This window comes from Buceros rhinoceros, unplaced genomic scaffold, assembly GCF_000710305.1.
Source record: "Buceros rhinoceros silvestris isolate BGI_N320 unplaced genomic scaffold, ASM71030v1 scaffold3562, whole genome shotgun sequence".
Classification (NCBI taxonomy): Eukaryota; Metazoa; Chordata; class Aves; order Bucerotiformes; family Bucerotidae; genus Buceros; species Buceros rhinoceros.
The window spans coordinates 1-21,501 of NW_010399305.1; the positions used below are offsets into that span (position 1 = coordinate 1).

At 40.7% G+C, this 21,501-nt stretch overlaps 1 protein-coding gene across 1 annotated transcript in view; it reads left to right on the forward strand.

The window, feature by feature from the left end:
- Window positions 1-1,978: 1,978 nt before the first annotated feature.
- The window catches only part of AVL9 (AVL9 homolog (S. cerevisiase)), a gene marked incomplete at both ends in the record, with an annotated part of 20,810 nt that continues 1,287 nt past the window's right edge, over window positions 1,979-21,501 (forward strand). The window contains 9 exons of the mRNA XM_010131398.1: window positions 1,979-2,040; window positions 11,893-12,013; window positions 13,622-13,707; window positions 14,943-15,014; window positions 15,634-15,723; window positions 16,098-16,164; window positions 16,826-16,866; window positions 18,023-18,061; window positions 21,449-21,501. The exon at window positions 21,449-21,501 is cut by the window's right edge and continues 8 nt beyond it. Coding sequence (XP_010129700.1) covers window positions 1,979-2,040; window positions 11,893-12,013; window positions 13,622-13,707; window positions 14,943-15,014; window positions 15,634-15,723; window positions 16,098-16,164; window positions 16,826-16,866; window positions 18,023-18,061; window positions 21,449-21,501 — 631 coding nt within the window. The remainder of the gene's footprint in view (window positions 2,041-11,892; window positions 12,014-13,621; window positions 13,708-14,942; window positions 15,015-15,633; window positions 15,724-16,097; window positions 16,165-16,825; window positions 16,867-18,022; window positions 18,062-21,448) is intronic.

Genomic DNA, 21,501 nt, shown 5'->3' on the forward strand with positions numbered 1-21,501 from the left:
CCGGCCGCTCCCCCGTTGTCCGGTAAACGCTGGGAGACGGCTCAAAGCGCGGCGCTGCGAGTCGTGCGCGTTTCGGGCATTCTGACAGAGAATTGAAAGCAAAATCCTTTTTTAAATCTGCCTTCTGTTAAAATCTGCTGGCCCAGCCGGGCAGCACCGCCTTGAATTCTCCCAGGAACAGCTTGTACACGGAGGGCTCGATGGCCTCGGGGTGGAAGTCCACCTTTGGTTTCGGTTGGGTTTGTGTGTCTCTTCCCTTCTTCCATAAACGCCTGACTGTTTTGTATGTGTAAGGTAGAAGAATTTAATGCTGTGTGTTTCATAGGTTTTTTACGTTCTATTTTTTTTTTTTTATTTTATCCCGTTTTAACCGGGAAACGGGAGGTGCTGTTGCCCAGCTGGGCTGCGTCAAGAGCAGGTAGATACAAGTGTTGGACTTGCAGTGAGTATTTTCCTGTGGAGTGTTCTTAGTCTTTATAAAAATGGCCAAAACAATAACAAATGTGATGGCTGTTGTTTTACAAGAATTGGTCTGACGTGAATGCATTTCACACAAGGCATCAGGGAGTTAAATTAATGTGGTGTCTAGAGGCTGTTGCATGTGGATGTCAGTTCCCAGGAAGGAATTTGATGCGTTTGCGGTATTTATCAGTCACTTTCTTGACAAAGACCCTTAGGAGATGAGCTTTGGTTGGGTGTAGTCCTCTGTAGGAGGAAGAGCATGGTTTTGCCCTCATGTGGTTGGCATCTTGGAAAAGGTATAGGTTGGCATCAAAAGCAGGGGTAGTTTTCGTTGTTTCTGTCCTTCTTTTGGGGCCTGTATTTCTTTTCTTGCAACATCTTGCAGTGTTGATGCAAAGAAAAAATAAAAAACCTGAACTGTAAATTAGTAGCAGTGAATTTTATCTTGCTGCCAGTAAAACGTTAGTAAAAGTACGTTTTCAGGTGTTGTCAGTGTTGTCAGTTTTCAGGTGTTGTTGGGTCGGACTACCCATGATCCAAAGCCTTCTGTAAGCATCTTAAGAAATAAAGTAGAGGAGTCGGAGAGGAAGGTACTTGGGGAAGGGCGGGGAGTAGCTGTGTCACAGGGAGAGGAACTGCAGGAATAGAATGACAGTCAGTAGAACCGCAAACAGCCAGGCTTCCTAAGGGAAATCTAACCAGAAATCTGATTTTAAATATATGCTACCTCTGACTTAGCAGATTTGTGACTGAACTACAAAAATAACTTCCTAAAGCGCTGGAGGCAGGGAGCTGTTCAGCCTAATGAGTTTGACATGAGCAGTATGTGAGGCTTGAGAGAGTTTGTGAAAGAAATAATTAATTAACAAGATGAAACTAAGTAGAGTGAGCCCTATGGGTATTCACTAAAAATAGATCATGCCTGAGTGACCTGCATCTTCTGTAAGAATAAATTATTTACTTTCTCTGTAAAAGAAACAGAGTAGCTTGAATCTGCCTGGAACTTGATTACAGATCACCCAGCACTACAAAAAAAAAAAGCGTGGTTTTGGTTTTTTTTTTTAAGGTGGTCATATCAGAGAATTAGTACACGAGCTGGGACTTGGGTAGGGAACAATATGAAGGTGAGGACGCAGCGACAGGTCTGTGTGAGAAGAGGAACTGCTGGTCTGAAAGGTGCTTGCATTGAGTTTGTGCCCACATAAGTGGTGCTGGTATTGTTAAGGCTATGATGGAACTTGAGGGATCAGTGTTATAAAGGAGGACTGGAATGTCATGCAAGAGTTGGGTGATAAGGAGTGCAATAGGAATGAATAATAACAGTATAGGCTTGGGAATTAACAGGAGGGGACCTCTGCAAGAGAAAAGAGACTGCGTGTGATCAAGGGTAAGTCACAGAAGTGGTGTAATTTGGGGGTGAGAGTGGCAACATGGTGTCATAATATATTTACTGGTGTATAAAAGTTCTGATCCGCCTTTCAGAAAAATCAGTTTGGATTCTCTCTGTCACTTCCAGGATTGGATGAGACAGTCCTTGGGGAGTTTAGTTTTGAGGAGTATGTAGAAGAACTTGGCCAGGTAGGCTCACAAAATGGATTTTGAGGCTGTATTCACATGAAGGCTTCGCAGTTATGGGAACATTCTCGCTTTTTTCTCTTCTGCCTCTTCACCACTGGAAAGCAGAGGTGGTTGTGTGCTAAGCTGAAACAGGGAACTGAGGTGACCAAAAAGTCAGCAGCTGACTTCCCCTGTGAAGCTTGGTCATCTGAAGCTGTTCCTGTTGATTTCCTTACGGTATATGGAGCAAAGCCTTTCATGTGCAGTCTGGAAATGTATAGGCACACCTATTTCTTGCATAGATTTGAAAAACAATCCATAGGCCTTTGTTTACAAAAGAAGAGCAAACTCAGGGGAAATGGTCCTTTTCTGTGGGCCTTGCGATTGAAAGTACAAGCGCAATGGCTGTTCCATGTGCCTCCTTCCAAGAGCCTGCTGTTGGACCATGGCTCTCTTTGCTGGGTGAAGCAGGATTATGGAAGAGACAAAGTGAAGTTTTACCGTGAAACTCAAACAGAGCTTGACTAGTGAATGCAAGTTGTGTGATGAAAAATACAGAGAGACCTTTGCTTTATAGTGAAGATGGAAGACAAGAGTCGGGAGGTGTGGTTCTCTGCTAGTGATCCTGTGTGCCACGATTCTTATTTGAGCTCCCTGTCTCCAAGCTTCATTTAAATGGGGAAACAGAGAGATAATAGTCCTTGAGAGTGTAGGAAGGCTTAAAATATCCCAAGTACTCAAAATCCTTCATTTTGACAGCCACGTTAAAATGAGAACTGATTTAATTGAAAAGAAGAGGAAGGCAAGTTTCAGCAAGCTGGGAAAATTTGTGGGCAAGAGAGTGACGCCCAAGTCCCTGTGCAGCCCCCGGCTGGTTGCTGAGAAAGGACGTGCTCCATTACTACTGCACTGCCTGACCTGGCAGAGGAGACCCCATCTTCTTGTGATGCTACGAGGCTTTGAGGCTGTTGCATCCGAGTGAGCTCAGGCCCTGCGTCACCACCAGTCTGGCCATATGTAATGTCACTTCACTTGAGGTAAGGCCCAGCTTTTCTGCACTCTGTGTTCTGAGCAGTTCTGCAGGTCACCTCTGACCTTGTGCAGCATGTGACTGTTACCTCATGAATCCCCTCGAGGGCTTGACTATCTTCCACACTGCTCTTGACTTTCTTATAAATCGGCAGCATGGTGGAAAAAAATTTAAATGTGTAAAGTAGTGGCAGCTGCTCTTGACCCAATCCTCTGTACACCCACTTCACTGTAGTGAAGAATGGTGTCAAAGTTGGTGACACAGTCATGGGAGTGGATTACTGTAAACAGCAAATGGGATTCCTGTGAAATCCTGAAGTTTTTCCTAAGGAACTGTAACTTTTTAATGTAAATGTGGTCTTGGTTTTCTCCAAGGCATCATCTGAGTTGCCTGTCTGTGCAGGTAAGGTTTCTTGTGGTCTGTGTTTGAAGACCAAGCCCCTGGTGTGTCTGACTGCAGATTTTCTTCCTGGCATGCAAAGGGAACTTAAGATCAGGAATGAAACAGCTGATACCTAAGCTTTGGAGAAGTGCTTGAATATGATTTCTGAGGGTGGAGAATGCCCTTTAAGACTTTTCCCTTCCAGAATTGTGTATGTTCTCCTCCTGTCATTCAAGAGCCTCAAATACTCGAGCTGCTGAAGTTAATACTTGCAGCAGTCTGCGGAAATGGGAATGTAACATGGCCTGAGCAGTCTGTGCGTGTGGCCTTTTATACTTACGCCTCGGGAGTGTGTGACTTCAAGCAGAACTGTAGATAGGCTTGCCTTTGTTTACAGAATTAGGAGGCGTCTAAGGAATGAGTGAGTTCAGGCTGTTCTTTTTATCAACAGTTTTGAGAACTGTCTACGTTTCCAGGTCTCCTGCACCCTCGATTGTAGCATTTGCTTCCAAGAGGGAAATGCTGAAGTCACTTCAGGCACAGGCAGCCTTTCTGGAGGCGTAATTCTTTCCTTTTGTGAAAGAACACTTCCAGCCTGCCTCGGTCCTTCTAGCCTGTCTCAGACCTATTTGTTTGCTGTCTTTCTAAGACTACTTTTTTCTCTTCTTGGTCTTTGCCAACCTAGTAGTTGCCGTGATGCTGTTAGATGAGCTTGGCGCTCTTAACAGCGTGAGTGAAATGTATGCTTTGTCTTTAAAGTCCTTGTGGCTTTGGTTTGGGGGAGCACAGTAGGCAGGTATTATGCAATAGGTGATCTTCTCTAGTGATTATACAAGATCTTGTTAATGAAATGACAGAAACAAAAAATAACTTGAAAAGCAACTAGGCTGGATTCCAGCTGAAGGGGTTTTTTCTGGCTCTGTTGATGACCTGTAAACATTAGCACAATTCCTTTGGCTTTGTCCCCTGTTTCTAAGGGTACTATTTAAGCACTTTAAAGGGCTGTTATGAGCATGGAATCTCTTGATGAAGTTAATCATAGCATACCCTGTTGTCTAAATATGTGGATTTGCTTATGTTTAACAGGTAGAAACTTTGACAGAAGCTTTTAGCTTTTGTTAGGAAGGCTACTTAAATTAGCACAGCATGCTATTTGTTTTAAATACACGATACTTTGCCAGTACACTTGTAATCGCTGTCTCCCTCTTCTGTAAGCAATAGCACAGATTCTGATCTCTTGCCTAGAAGTAATGATGGGTTTCACTCTTTGCAGGTCTACTTAATCCACTTATTTAGTATTCTGTGTTCAAGTAAAACTCCCAGGAATGGTGGATTTTTGCTTGTTTGTCTTCTTTCTTTGTTTAGTTTTTCAAGCTTTAAAATGCTTAATGGTTTGATAATCCTGCAGTTGCTTCCTTGGAGTCCTGGACAGGAAGTACGTAATTTCTGTGAAGGGTTCCACAGTAGATATTTTCTCCATTATTACCCTGAAGTGTGGATTGAGAGAAAGCTGCTGCAGACCTATTTCCAGTTATATAACGCTTTCCGTAGTCACCATGGTTAACTTCCACCGTACGACCTGTCTGTTCTTTGTATGTGTTATAACATCGGAGTAGCTACTTAAACCTTCTGTGCCAGGAATCTTGACCTTGCGCTTGAGGAAATGACTGAATGCTACCTCACTAAAACATGTGTTTCTGTACCTCTGTCACACCTATTTCAGAATGGTTTCAAACAGTAACTCAGGCTCTCAGCATCTGTATAAAGGTTGCAATGTAATTTGCATACGTATATAATAGAGGGAGGTTCCCGGGTGTAAAATCGTGGAGCAGAGGTTACTCAAGTTGGAGTAAATAGGACCTTGTGACCCTCAACTTTTGTGTTCCTTGTCCTGATACTGCCTTATCTTATGATACGTGTCTAATTTTGGTAATCCTTCCTATAGCCTGTATGTGGTGCTGAATTATTAAACCTAGGCAGGCTTGGTGTTTCTAAAAGCACTCTCAGAAAGTTGTGGATACAAGGTGTGCAAGCAAGTTCCTTGCCTGCTCTGACAGGCTGGGGTTAGGGCACGGGGCCGCCTGCTTCGCTGTGCTTACCTAGATCAGAGCATGCTCTGTGCTTCATGACGTTACTGTGTTTGTGTGGCTTCTCAACCTCATACTTGGTAGCGAGCTGGATTTGTCTGCTCCCAGGAGCAAATCTAATGTTGAAACTTATAAGGAAGGAGCAAGTTCATGTCGTCAGACGTCCCATGGTAAAGAACCTGAATGCTTGTTGTCTCTAATTCAAGGTGAGCACTCTCTTGGACTGAATCAGTTCAGCGATATATGCAATATGAATTACACACAATGGCTGTTTCTAAACTGACAAGTAAATGCACTTTAAAGTGTGCCTACAGTCCTAGTCCTCCGCTTTCCCGGGAAAAGGAGGATTCACTGGACCATTTGACAGCTGCCTGCCAGTCTGCGTGGGCTTCTTCCCATTGGGAACCAGGGGCTTGCAGCAGAGCTGGGGAAAGATGCGCCTCTGAGTCTCACGTGTCAGGGTGCTGTGCCGGGGGAAAGGAAATGCCACCAGTCCCCATAGCTGGGTGTGTCCATTAGCTGATGGGTGCAACAGGTCCTGTGGGTGAAAAATTGGCTGCTGCTCACCGCAGTTGCTCACCAATTGCTGTGCTGGGCAGACATCAGTTAGGAGTAGAGCTGAGGGTTGCCCTCTCTTGTTCCATTAAGGAAGCTGCCCTCTCTGGTACCTTGTACCTTAAGAGTTCATCTGTATGAATTCTAACTTTCTGTAAGGCCATGAAGACTTATCTTGAGGGCACAAGAGTTCCCTGTCAAGTCCATGAGGCTGGAATGGCAGCAATAGCATGTTGCACTTCTGGGAGGAGTGTGGAGAGGTTTTTTGTTTGTATTTACTTTCTTTGTGGAGACTAATATGAGGGAAGATTCCAAAGCACGGGATTTATGTCTGACTTCAACTGTATGACTGTAAAAATAAAGTGTTAAGTAATTGCAGAGTGTCTAAAACGCATCCTAGCATGACTTTGGAAACAAAGGTTTCAGTGTCAAAACTTTACTAATCTAGTCAAAGTTCTCGAAGCAAACTGGAGTGTTTGTTGTGCATCTGTAACAATACAAATGCTGTCTTGGAATTTGTGTAAGTGGCTGCTCTATAGCTTTAGTGATAGCAGAACGTGAGGAAGTTCTGGCTTCAGGAACTGGAAGGATAGGAAGGATTATGCCCTACCTCTTTGTAGTACATGGATTTTTTTCTGCGGTTATTGTGTGTGAAAGAGATTTTAAAATACATTTGTACAAATATGTATCACATATTTGTATAAATATCTAACATATTTTAAAATGTGTTGATAGAGGTCATTCATTTTATTACTTCGCTGGCATTATGTTAGATATTGTAGTTCCTGATCTGTTGGTTCTGTCATACAACAATGGGGAAAGTTTGCCATTTGAATCTGATTAAGTTGTGATTTAAATAATGAATTGTTCTCGGTGCTGAAAGATTAACAGTGGTTTTTGATTTTCGTTTGGCTGCATGCAGTTGTTCTGATGATTCAGGTAAAATCTCTGGATCTAGCTATGCTAGGACTAATAATATATCAAGAAAACTTCTTTTAAAAATGCCTACTTCTAGTGAAGAACAAATATGGACTTCTTTGAAGTGAGGGATCAAGTTTTAGGTATAATTTTAATCTCTTGAGGTTTTTTGGTCACTCCTGCTTAGCATTATACTCGATACGCAACATCCTTCTGCTTTTCTGTCTTCAGTGAGAGGGGAAGAGTTGGTATCCTCAAAATGAAATGTGTTGAAATGATCTATGAAGGGAAAAGTTTTTCTAAATAGGGGTGTAATGAGTGGATTTTGCTGATCTCCTTTTCTTCATTTGAAGCAATTATTCTACCTATTTGTGCAGTACAAGCAATGGGAGAGATCACCAAAGCAATTGTTCAGAGAATGGAATGAGTTCGTTCCCTGTAAATTAGATTCTGCAGCTTACTGTAAGCATCCTTGTCATTAACATAATACTGTCTTTCTAAATATTTCAGAGGTTTTTTTAGCGATTTGATATTAAACCTTCTCTCTGTTGAACCAATGGAAAAACTTACTCAGGTCCAGATTTTTTTCATTTCTAGTCAGAAGAGAAATCTTTCAAAATACCCGTATTAAAGAGGAGAGCTTATATTGTGACTGTGCTGAGTAAGACGGGCTGACTGGTAAGTGGTGTAGTTCAAACACGTCATAGTAGATGGAGTGTGAAGAGTTTATACTGACTTGCCAGCACATTTTAAATTATCACTGTTTAGTGTTCACTGAGGATCTTCCTGTGGTTGCTGGCTCTTCTCACTTTTCACAGATAAGGAAAACAACCTTGCCTGAGTATAAAGTTCACCGAAAACATTGCCAAGTACCTGTCTGATGTTTGAGTGTGATAGTTTCATGGACAGGCACATGTGTTTTGGAAATTTCTCTCCTATCAATACCCTTTTTAAACTTCTGATTGTGTACTTGGAATTTAGTAGAAGATAATGTCAATGTTTTGGTTTGGGTTTTTTTTCCTGAAGAAAAACTATCACTTTAATTCCTAAATGTAGGAACTGAAATACATTTTTCCTTCCCTGCACTCATCTTTTCTTACTGTGAGCTAATGAATGTCTGGTAAATTTGTTCTGGCTAGGAAGTCACTCTAAAGACAGAGAACCAGAACAGATTGCCTGGACTTTTTCTTTTTGAGCACAGTGGTTTATTTCTCCACTAAATCACAACACAATATTCTGTATTGATTTTAGTTCTGAAACCCACCAAGAGCTCTCTGCTTATAGAACGAGGCAATCTGACCAGGCGGGAAACATTGCCATCCAAACCCCCTGACAGACATCATCAACATTTCCGGCTGTAATGGAGATCCCTGACACTTGGAAGAGTAAGAAATGAGTGGAGATTCTAGTTCATATTTTATGTAGTTTATTCTGAAGTCTGTGAGGACTTCAGCTTTGAGTTTAATTTTGTTGAGTCTTTTTGAATGCACTTGAGGAGACAGAAACTTTAAATCTGTTTGGCAGTCAGCTCTGAAAATCTGCATGTATTTCTTTGCTCCTGTCGACTATTGAGGTACTGAGACTTTATTTCTGATATTTGCAGGCATTTTGTGTAATACGTGTATGTATTAATAACAAACGGGGAAATTGAAGTCTGCGTTTATGCATAGATGTGCATATGTGTATGGCTTTACATAAAAATCTGTTGTATCTAGATAGAAAATGAGATCCTCTTTGTTCTGTGGGGAGGGAGAAAAAGAACTGAGACGGATCTCTTCTGTGGTCCCGTCCCATCCCCCTGTCATGGTTGGTCTTGGGTTTAAAGCGGAAGACGAGGGAAAAAAAAAAACAACTTTTTTCTCAAGTTGCTCTAACTAGAGACACTATACTGTACAGTTTGCACACACAGGCTGAGAAAAGACTCTTACTGACACTCCAGTTCAGAACCTCAGAAGTGATAGAAGTGAGATTCTCTCCACCCCATTATTATAACTTCTGTACGTGTGCACTGCTCAGTTTCAAGATTTTTCAAGAACTGTGGGGTTTTGGCTTTTTTTTTTTGGCTACTCAATGTTACTATAATACTTTGATTTTGAAATAATATTGTTTTCTATGCAAAGGATTCCTAACTGCAAAGGATTCCTAACTGCAATTGATGTGAGTCTGCAAACTAAATGTCTAGAAGATGAGGAACAGTTAGGGTGAGTTGTTCCATCTCCGTTAGTTCAGTTGTTTGCAAGTTAGAAGTCAGAGCCAGCTCTCTTCAGAGAGGATGGAGAGAATCAGATCAGATGAGCCATCCTCTGCGGGTGTCGTTTCTCTGATGATGCAGAATGCTCAGTTTTCAATGCAGAATGCTCAGGAAAACTGGCTCGAGGATGTTGCTTTTTGACATGTAGTCAGATGTTTGTGACTGCTTGTGAAAAAGTTTGCCTTAAGTCTTTGAAATAAACTCTTCAGTCAAAGATGGAGTGGAAGGAAGTTCCTCAGGGCTTGCATGCTGTCCTTGCTGTTAGATTGTCCTTTTTCCTGCTACTTTGTTACTTCCATCCTTTCAGCTTCCCTGCTGCCAGGCGATACTTCCACAAAGAGCAATCGATTAAACTACACAAATGTCATTCCTCCTTAGAAACCAGAGTACTTCCTACAGTGGATCCACTTGGGGAGGAGTAGTATGTCATAATGCAAATCAGCTGTCAAAGTAAACATATAAAATAAATTATTTAGGGCCACTTGAGCCAACTTAATTCTGCTTTATCTGAGTTTTGTGATCCTCTCGCACTTACACAGAGGCACGCAGAAATCTCTATATGAGAACACTTAGTGTTGAAAGAAGCAGACTAACACAAAACAAGATTATCATCAGTGTCACTAATGCCTGCTCGGTTTGTTGAATTTGGGACAGTCAGAGCCCACAGAAATCCCTGTTGCTGGGAGTATCTGATGCCAGCCGAGGTGTCGATAGCTTATTGTGAGCTAAACAAAGCACTTCTTCAGCAAATTTCATGCCGTCAAAAGAACACAGGAGCCAGATCTCAGAGCGTTATTCTGGACTTTATAAAGGAGTATTCCGAAGCAAATCTATGTTTTTCATACTGCTTGAATTGTCCTACCCTTCTTCCTTTAAATATGTCTTTTAATTCATTATTTTGGTTGGAATGTAAAATGGAAATGTTAATTCTGTCAGTGCTTAGTGGTAATGATGTCTTGGATCCTTCCAGTATTCCCTGTCAGGAAGATACTGAAATCTAAGGGATGCAGAGTTTCTTCTGTATCTGATGGAAGGAAGCTTCTGCAGAGGGTGAATCCAAACCCTCCTCTGTTGGACACGCAGTGAAATAAAATAAAATAGTGTAGCTGCTCCTTGGCGGTATCTGTTTTAAAACTTAAGATCTGTGCTTTATTTATTGCTAAGGTTACTCCTTCTGCAAGAATCCAGTAATAATTGTGTAAACGGTGTTTTCAGCCAGCCAGTTTGAATCTCGACTGCATCTAATTGAATGGTACCATCCTCTCCTGTATTGCAGATCTTTGCATGAAGATTCTAATGCTTCAGTTTTCTTATAATCCGTGATTTGAAAGGGGTAGCAGGGAATTCTCAGGATTTATGTGTGTACTAAATGGCAGGCAGTTTGTCTCTCCTTTGGAAGTCAGAGGCTTTTCTGTTTTGCTTAATGGTATATTTTGTTTAAAAGGCTCTATGGGTTATTGATAACTAATTACAAGTCAGGGCCTGGATTCCCTCCTCTTTTTCCTGCCCAAAGTAATCCTTTTTCTCTTGCATGGTGTTTTATACATCCCCTTGTGCAATTATTCTTTGTGTGTTACTTACCTTTAGCTCAGCTTTAGTCTTTCACCGCATCTTTATATTTTTGTGGATATTTTGAAGATGTCTTTCCTAATGTGAAGAATATGAAAACTTGAAATTGATTCAGCAAGCAGCAAGGCTGATTTCTTGTGGCTTTTTCTTTGCCTTGGTGCTTTTTTCCAAGTTGGCAACAATTGTAGATAGAGTGACACCGTGTGTTGAGGTGAAGAATTTCACTTTTCTTCATTTATTTCCCATTTCGTTTTCAGTACTCTCGTCATTCACAGTGTTTTTATTTTATCATCCTTCAAATGTTAAGATTTTCTGTATGCTTGCTTTGTCATGCTTTTTAATTTTCATGTATACATTTGACAACTCGCTAGTTTATAGCTAAATGTCCGTCAAGAGAAGTTGCAGTTTCTTCAGACAGTTTCTTTTACTGATAAATCTGTGTTTAGATTTTGCTCAGTAATTTAAGAAATCTATATCTAGAAAAAAAAAAGAGTTGGTGAAAGTGGCTGGAAACCCAGAGGGGTCTCCAGAGGAGAGGAAGATGAAAGGATATTACTGTGAAGGTGCTTGATTGTGAGGATCTGTGGTAGATGTGTAGTATGGTGCGAGAAGTAGAAAGGTTGACCCTATTTCTAGGAAAAAGAGGTAAATGGCAAATAACTTGAGGGGCTGAGAAGCCAAATCATCTGATTTCAAGATGTGTGTGCCCCAGCACTGACCCCTCCTGTCGCTGCGGGTGCAGCGATGTGCTGCTGGCTGTGTGCACACAGGGGAGAAGGTTCAGCTACCGGGTGATGTTTCCTACATGAAATATTTTCTGTTTCATATTTCTCTTAAGGAAAAGGTTCCGGGCTGGATGAAAGGACTGTAGAGGGCAAGTCTGTGTGGGGCCTGTCAGTTAGACCACACATAAGTTGGACTGTGATTACTTCAGAGGAAGAGGCAAGGAATGCTAGTGGGAAGAAAAACTTTGTTTTGTACCCTTGCTAAAGAAAAGGCGCTAGGCTGAGTCACAGAGGATTGCTTGTTTGGTAACAGTAATGTTTTCTCTCTCTGCCTCCCCTCTGTTTTTGTATGTTTAGGTTGAATTTTCCTATCCTCCCCTAAAGCCTGGAGAAGGACATGACAGCCACAGTTTACCAGAGGAATGGAAATACTTGCCGTTTCTCGCCTTACCAGATGGCGCTCACAACTATCAGGAAGGTAAGAAATGAGAGAGGAAGTTGTGTGAACTACTGCTGCTGCGACCAAAAGAAAACCCCTGATACCTGGACAGATGATCAGCAGTTCTTTGTGCTGTTAGGCTTCCTGTACTTTTGTTCAAGCTGCAAAAGACATCGGCAATGATGTGTTGCTTCAGGGTTTGAAGTGGAAGTAGATCATAAAGGTACTGCCTACATCAAGAAATCGGATGTCAGTAAAAGCGTACAGGTTGCATTGCAGTTGTGTCTAGCCCTAGTGCAAAACAAGGCTACCACCCTTCTCAGAAGTTCTTTGAGGGAGAATAACTCTTGAGTAAAACCTAATCTAGTTTTGAGATGAGGGGAAGAATTAAATTCTAGAATTCAGCTTTGTAACATATGTAGTCATTAGGATTTATTCTTTTTTTTTCCTCTGCTAATTTAGAGATTCTTAGAATGGCCCACAATCATTTGATGTCTGTAGAGTGACATATTTTGAAAACCAGCAAATGTAAAGGGCAGGAACAGGAGCTTTAGTGTGTTTGTCAGCTCTATGAAAATAGAACGATGCATTTGCCACATGGTTACCAGCAAGTTCACTGTAGTTAGTTTTAATTGTTTAGTATTGCTTTTATTTCTTCATGTATTTGGCAGCAGTTCAGTTCATTGCCATGATGTTTATGCATGTTCAGTTTTTTCATCTTTTTTTTTTTTTTCTGCAGAGCAATGAACAAGGGAGTCACTTCAAAGAGCAAAATTGCATAAACCCTTTAATATTACTTTTAATAGTTGGGGTTTTTTTTAAGTTCATGTACTTCACTTCCTAATTCTCTGGCTTCCAGAAACCTCATTTGGAAGCAAAGGAAGTCATATTTTACAAAAATCCACTTCCTAGCATCAATAAGAGTCTCTTTGACTCTGCTCTGGATCATGATTTTGTTCAGCCTCTGCTTTGTTAAATACGTAATGAGCAGCAGGCTGCATCCAAAGTAAGGAAAACCATATGCAGCTGCCCTTACCTGTTCTCTCTGGGCTCAGCACCATCCAGCTAATGCTCAACTTCGAGCGTGTTTATTGCTGCACTGGAAGATTGTCGATGTGTATTTTGTGGTTAAAAAAAAGAGTTGGCAACAAAAGTGATAGATAGCCTTGTGTTTTGTAGACAAGAGTAAATTTGAGCGTGAAACAGGCAGGGAGGCTTCCGATAATAGTTATGTTATATTTACTGTAACTTTATTAGATATCTGTTTTTTGAGTTTTAAACTACTTCCCACTGGTAGTTGCATTTTTCAAAGAGAATGGCTCGGTACAGTGCTCCTCTGCTGTCAAGAGCTGCTGCTGAGCACCCGTCGGTTGGCTTGCGGGTGCTTGGTCAGGCCAAACATGCGGCTGTTGTCCAAATGTCCATATTAGCGCAGCTGGTCATTCTTCCACAAAGCATCTTGCAATTTGGAAACTAACTCAGGTGCAGGGAAAGCTTTATAGATTTCTTTTTCTTACAGTTTTTTACATCTCAGAAACTAAGTGTGCCAGTATTCTCAGCAGTAAACCTTTAATAAGTAAGTAATGCTGAAAATAAAAATACTGAACTCTTGGTAGTGACTTTCAAAACTATGGGTTTTTTTCATAGATACTGTGTTTTTCCATTTGCCACCAAGATGTGGGGATCGAACCACAGTATATGGCGTCTCTTGCTACAGGCAGATTGAAGCAAAGGTAACTTTACAAGTTGTGAATTACATTAATGAAATAATAGGCTTGATGAATTAACTACCCTGAAATTCAGTGGCTTGCATTGCACCAACAGTCGAACTGCGCGATCAGCTGACGTTACAAACCTATGAAGACGTGCTACAGAACTTGAACTGGGTGTGATGATCTGTGCACTTACAACTGAAAGTTACTTCATACGTCTTTAAAAATTACTCGCTTTTCTAGTGAAATGCCAAGGATCTGGATTGCCTTGTGGGTTTGACTTTGAAATGAGTCTTGTATTCAGGAGATGTAAATGATGTGTTCTGTTTTAATTGTACCTTGATACTAGTTCAACTTCCTGTTTATGCTATAGGAGACACTTTACACATGGAGATTTGAATTCCATTTCTTTTGTATTAAATCCATATTGATTTTAGCTCACTCATCTTTGCAGCCACTTTTTACTGTGTTCTGTGATTTAGAGCCTTGGTCTGTTTAACTATGCAATAACTTGGCTGTATTTTGCTCTTGATTCCAGTTTACACTGTTTAGTAACCAATTAAGAAGATAAACAGATGTTTAAAATGAATCTTTGGAACAAATGGAGTATAAAACAATGTGTTTGATACGAGAGCTCCAGCACTCTTCCCATCTGTCCTTCTTGGGTGGGCTGCAGTCCGCACGCTTGCTGTTTTGTGCAATTAAGTGAATCACTTGACTGTTTTTCTGCTCCCACCCTTTCTAGGTCTGCCGTTAAGTGCTGGGGCCATTTGGTCTAGCTGAGAATGTAGTTGATTCTGCAGATGATGCCTCCTTTACTTTATGGGTGGCTCCAAGGAAATCCTTGAGCGTAAACCAAACAATTTCTAGGCGAAGACTTTTCATCCTGGTTCATTTTCACACTTAATGTTAGAGAAGAGCAAGTGGTGTGTTGTGGCTTCTCTTCTGTTATGTTACCCCGAGGTAAAATGCCACCTCCTTTTCCAGGGCGATTGCCTTTTTCTCATGCCTCTGCCTGTCACTGCAGCTGTGTTTGGGTCTTTGCACAGTGAGATGAGAACACAGCTCTGACTTACCCGTGTTAGGACCATTTGTACTAGGTGAGACCATACTGTTGCATGGTTTGGGTGTTCCAGCATTGAAGGCAGTCAGTTTTAGGATTTTATTTAAATGGGGGGGTGGTATGTGGCAATCAGACTCGTGAAAGAATTCTTTTTGAAATTACACATGGGTAAAAATAAACTTCTATTTCTTAGGCATTAAAAGTACGGCAAGCAGACGTCACCCGAGAAACGGTGCAGAAGAGTGTCTGTGTTCTCAGTCAGCTGGTAAGAATGTTTGTTGAAGTCCTGAAACACATTCAAAGAACATATTAAAAATTATTTGTTTTCCGTGTTCTTATTTGGAACTTTGGCTCCAAACATCTCTCTTTAAATCATTACAAAATCCTGAAATAAAATTGAATTGGAAGGCTGTGGCATTTGAGTGAGCTGCCTTGCGTTGGCATCTCCTTGTAAGAGCAAGTGTAGAAGTGTCTGCCTGTTGTCAGGGTCTGGATTATCTATCTGCATTTCTAACTATTCTTAAGTGCCACTAACTTTGTTTCATGTAGTAGGATTGAGGGGTTTGGCCATTACAGTAACTGGAGAGAGCGGCTACTGACAACCCTGAAAGAGGTTTTAACAGTCACAGCACAGCATACTCTTGAAGAAACGTCTTGTATTTATACCTATTAGAAAGATACTCAGTGATGGTATGTGCAAATGGAAAGAAAATAGAATTACCATCATTTAAAGGAGCACAGGAGATCTTTCTTGCCACGTGGCCAGTAATGAACTCTGTGTGTATAATATGCCTATATTGCAAGATAAGAATGGGAGAAGGTTGAAGTTCAAAACGAGTGACTGAGTTTTCTTCACTTGCTTTTCTGTTTGTTTTTCTCCCGAGCCTTTGTATGGATTACTTCAGGCTAAGCTGCAACTCATCACACACGCCTACTTTGAAGAGAAAGACTTCTCGCAAATTTCGATTCTAAAGGTAACTTTTAAGCAATAGGCACACAGAACAAAGCTTTCAGTGAAACGCTAGGGGCTGTGGTGCTTTCCAGTAACGCTCAACTGTTCCATTTGCATAGGTCTTTCAGTTACTCATCTCTTGTAGTAAGCTAGTGGTGAACCAAATGAACTACCCTAGTCTGACAGAGGGTCAACTTTCTGATTTGTAATGAAATTCAAGAATGGGCATGATTGTCAGCCTCTTTCTCCACTGATGCCATTAGTAAAATTTTACTTTCTTTCTCAAATAAGATGCTGAAATCCTTGACTAAGTGAATTTAATTTATTCTGGATTTCACGTGACCATGTGCCATTAACAACTCCTGGGGTTTTTTGCGTGCGTTCTAACTTTTACAGGAACTTTATGATCATATGAATAGTTCCTTGGGCAGTACTTCGCTAGAAGGGTCACAAGTTTATCTTGGTAAGTGACTTTTTTGTACAAGCAGCAGAGATAATCTTATGCTAATCAACACATTCCCTTCCTGAGCTAATTTGTTTATGCACATTAACAGATTAAGCACCAGAGGTCTGTGTGCCTGGACAGTATTTCATTATGCATTTCTTTATTAATGGATTTAAATAAATGCCAAAAAAATGTAGTGTTGCTTTCATAGTCAGAGCAAGTTGTAGGTTGAAAGCCTCTTGCCCTAACAGTCTGGCAAGCAACTGCTTGGCTCCTGCTGGGAGATGGTACTTTCTTAATTTTAGATGGAACTATTTGATGGTGTGGGATGCTTTCATCTACCTGTCTTCTGGTATATCTCCCATTTGGTTCTGACTCTTCCCTGTGTTTCTGAATGCTCAGTGTAGTATTTCCTGGGATGTTTCCGAAATGCCATGTGGCAGCCAACAGAAATAACTGAGAGCACAACTGCTCGTGCTATTATTGTCACCGTTTAGATTTAACTCTCACTCCTGTTCAAAAGAAAGACTTTGATATGAGTTCTACTCATAACCTCAAATCACCAGGTTCACCTGAAATCACAGGGTGTCCTCCTGCCCTGAAAAATGGTGACAAGAAGTACGTTAGTATCTCTACTAGCTATTAAACTGTAATAATGGCTCTCTCTTTGGTATCTCAGGTCTGTCTCCTCGGGATCTTGTTCTTCACTTTAGACACAAGGTAGGCATTCTCTGCTAGATACGTAAAGTACAGCGCTTATTTTGTGGAGTAAAATGCTTTGTGAGGAACTGAAAAATAAACATGGACATACCTTACCTAGGAGTAAGACGACGGTTTCCTGACTACTTCTGGTTACAGCCTCCTGATTTCCCTTCTCTGGACATACCTTACATAGGAATAAGACGACGGTTTCCTAAGTACTTCTGGTTACAGCCTCCTGATTTCCCTTCCCCTTCCTTAAACATAACTTCAGTGAAAGTAACTTCCAGACTGAGATTTCCAGATTTGCGTGACATTGCTCTTTAGTCCTGTCCCAAAGTGCGAGTGCCATCTCAGTCATGGTCTTGTTTCTATTTCCTGCTTCTTGTCAGAGGAATGTGATAGAAGAATATTGCTGAAGTCCATGCAGACACTACTTGGGCATTTTCCCCCGTATCTTGTAATTTTTGCGGCTTCTGCCATCATAGTTTCTGAGGGGACTTTCACCTGTCCTCCTTTTTCCTAGTACTGCAACTGAATGTGTATCCTATAGCTGAGTTACAACTAGCATTTAGAATCTTTTATTAACTGAGAGGCATCAGGGAAACAATCAGAGAATCTGGATTTCATGGTGTATTTGCACCTGCTTAGTAGATTTTTGGAGTAGAGCTCATTTTTGTTTAACTTCAGATGTCTTCCAGCCATGCCCCAGAGGCATCTGTGGGGTTTTTTTGAGCATAGAGAATCTGGACAGCCGCTTCTGGTCTAGGTAACTCATCTGTAGATGCTTAAAATCAGATGAGGTGGATGCTGTTCTTGGTATTTTGCTGAATTTTTTCTGTATTTCTGTGGAGGAGCTCTTTTATGTTTCTGCACTTTACTGTTATTTACAATTCTGGTGTTACACAGTGTTCCTGAAAAGCTTTGTGTGATTCAAATGACATAGTTCTTGTTTGTGCAGGTTTTTCTTTGTGCATCTCAAATGCTGTTTTAAAATGAGTGCTTAGGTCGAGAAAGGGTATTGGAACACTGGTTTTCACTGGTTAAATATATTTGATCATTTGAAAGTTATGCAGTGTTTAAGATGAAATCTTGAATAAGAGATGCTTGCACGGTATTTTTTATAAATGGCATTGGTTCACTCAATGTTTTTTACCTTTTTTGTGTGTTTTTGCAGGTCTTGATCCTTTTTAAATTGATTCTGCTAGAGAAAAAGGTAACGTTTTGTAGGCCAAGGCAGGTAATTGAAGTAGAAATGCAATTTGCATTTTTTCATATGAAGTTATATAGACTATTCTAGTGAAAAACAAATTGAAGTAAAATGAAAGTGTCTGAAGTCATATCAACAACTTTGCATCCATCTATAAATTGGGAAATTATGCTAAAAGTAACTGCCGTGTGTTGACGCGTAAATTTGTCTCCACTTCTGTCTGTTCATGCTGCCGTGCTAATAGCTGTCCCAGCCAGAGTAAGAAAAATGTGATTAAATGTGAGCAGAGAAACTTAACATATTAAAGGGTGGGAAAGGATACACATAATGCAGCTGGGTGCCTGTGTGAGGGACCTGGTAGGAAATGCTGGTGCTGCAAGGGCAGCATGTGGCTTTATAGGCATTCAGTGATCAGAACTTCAGGTTTGGGCTTTAAATACATCTGCGAAAGGATACGAGTGCTCGCAGTGTCCCTCAGACCTGAATATTACAAAAATTGTGAATTGGTGGAAACTGCCGAATTCTAGGCTCAGTGTGTAAAGTTTCACTTCAGTTTCCCAAAGGTCACTTCTTCAGTGACCCTGCTGTGTTAAAACCAGCTTCTGAGAGTGCTGAGAAGGAACAGTAGAATTTCCTCTTAGTTGCAACTGGAAAGTCAGTAGGACTTGAACCATAAGATATCAAAACAGTTGTGGTTTTTTGCCGTCTGTGTCCAAGGCCTAGGTGTCTTTTGTGAGACAGTAAATACAGCTTTTAAAAACAGAAGCAGCAGCTTCTCCAAAGCCTTTGCACTTGTCACTGAATTCTGTAATAGCTATACCAGGGCAGTTCCAACTATTCATTGGTGAGAATAAATGCAGTGTCTGTATCAAAGAGCCTTATGCTAAAGGCTGCGCTGTTAAAGGCCATGCAGAAGGTGTACTTGAGAAAATGTGGTTAGGACACAATAGCACATGTGTAGGAATGTATATAATGAAGACTTGATAGGCAGACTTCTTCCCAAAAATAACTTAATATGTTCTGCAAATCTACAGTGGTTTCTTTTTTTTTTTTTTAAAGCTGTAAGTGGAAAAAAACATTTTCCAGTTAAGAATTTGTAAACTTTAAATCTCTACTGATCTGTTTAAAAATTGATGATAGTGTTTCATCAGGTCAATTCAGCATGTGGACGTATATAAACAAAATACTTTACTGAGCTGCAATTTTTTTTCTGAGGCTGCTGAAACCACAACACACAAATGCACAGGAAGAGGGGAGAGGGAGGGTTTCCCAAGCATGTTCATGTGACCCAAACAGATGAAATTGTTTTGAAAAATAGCTGGATGCTTATTGAATAAACGTGCAGGTTGCTTTGGTTTTGTTTTTTCCCTAAGCTCCCAACAGGAAGACAACGTTTGCCATTTCGACAGGAAGAGTTTTGGTTTTCTGGCACTGCCTATTTTCTGGCAGTTGTTAAAGTTCCAGAATAACTGTGGGAATCTGTATGTTCAAAGACCTTAAATGTAATCTGCAAGAAGCCACCAGTAATGCCAATTTTCCTTGAGCTGAAAAATGCTGAATGCCTCAGACGGATTTCCTGTAAACCGTAGCAATTTGATTGATGCCTTTCCAGAGGCTAAAGGAGTATTTTTTCACCTCTCAGCTGTTTTTAGGCTGGAAGAGTACTTCCAGATGGTGACCATTGGACTGGTTGCAGCCAGGACCACCCAGTTAGCTGATGTAAATGTTGTGGGCTGTGTAACAGGCTTGGGAGGGCTGAGGAAGTGTGCACCCCTGTAGACGGAAAGGCAGAGGGACTTGATGGAATAAATACGGAAAAACGTTCAGCTTAAATAAGTTGATTATACCCAAACTAAAACCTAGACTGAAATAGATTTCTCAAAAACAAGAGACTTAATTATTTCTGTAGGCTTAAAAATAACTTTGGCTGGGAATGTACCTGAGAATCTAAACCTGTAGGGTAGCATTTCTGTTACAGTTCGTTGCTATCTTTCATACATGGATTATACAGAGTATCTTAAAAGAAGTTAAACTTTTTTATTCCTTTTGAAGTCAGCCGGAATTCTTTCCTTGTGCGAGCCGCTTGTTCTTCTGACCCTGCTTTTTCGGTGGCTCTTGCAATTTGAATTCATTTACCTTGAACACAGGAAAAAAAAATTGTACAAGATAATACATAGAGCCTGTGTCTAGCTGTGGTACCATCAGATGTCGTTTGGTAGGTGTTAGGACTGCATGGGCCTGTCTCTTCGTTCCGTCAATTCACTAGCTTGTAGACTTGCACATACTAGTGGAACGGGAGTTATTATTCGTCAGTCACTTCTGAAGTGTCTTCCCAGCTTACAGCAGAGTCTTTTATTGATTCTTAATCTCCAACCTTGCATTTTTAATTTCATCATGCCTATTTCACTGGCCTGCATGGTCATCGAGTTAGATCATTCTATACTCCTTTACATTGCTGACTCCTTGTAATGCTCGTGTATTTTTTTAACTACTATTGTGCTGCTTGAGAATGCAAAAACAGTGTTGTTAAACAAGTTGACTTTTGTGGGGGGTTTTCTGGGTTTGGATTGTTGGTTGCGTGGTGGTGTTTTTTCTTTCCTCCCCCTTGAGGCCTGTCTTGGAGGAACTCAGGTCGTAATATTCAGTCTCTCTCGAGTTTCTCCTTTCATTGCAAGCCTTTGACAACCCCTTTTTGAATTCCTAATTTACTAATCCCAGTCTCTCTGATTTAATTAGGGAGATTCTGTTTTCTCATATTATGCCTTAAGTGCTTTAACAAAGTTAACATCAGTCTTGTCTTCTGTTTCCAAAAAAAAGGGGTTTTTTAATCATGGGAAGATTCCTGTAATAAATGCATGCTGCATTTATCCTGTTTTTCATTTATCTGCATATCTTTAATATGTAGATTTTTTTTTGCGCGGGTTTTTGTCAGAATTATGGGATGGAGCTAATTTGGCCTCTTTGATTTATAACAGATATTTCAGTGTACTCCAGATGAACAGGAATTCAGGCAGTGTGCCAGGAACAATACTTTTCTGTCAGACGTCCAGTAACTGGATCAATTTGGAATGAAAGTCTGAATGACTGACAGAAAAATCTGAATGATTGGCAAGTATATGTTACACACGCTATATGTATAACATACATATTACAAATACTGTAAAACGTAAGGATACCGTTGACATACTTTCACTTGGAACTGTTGTCAGAGATTTGTTGGTAAGCAGTCTTTGTAAAATAACACAAAAAGCAATGCCTTGAATAGTTTGCATGCGTCCTGCCTCTCTTTATCATGCTTAAGTGTAATTTTGTTTTTCTCATTCTCTTCTCCCTAATTCCCCTTTCCTCTCTTGCATGCTGTCTTCCCCTCACACCCCTCCCTTCTGCCACCAGGTGCTGTTTTATATTTCTCCAGTAAATAGATTGGTGGGAGCTCTGATGACTGT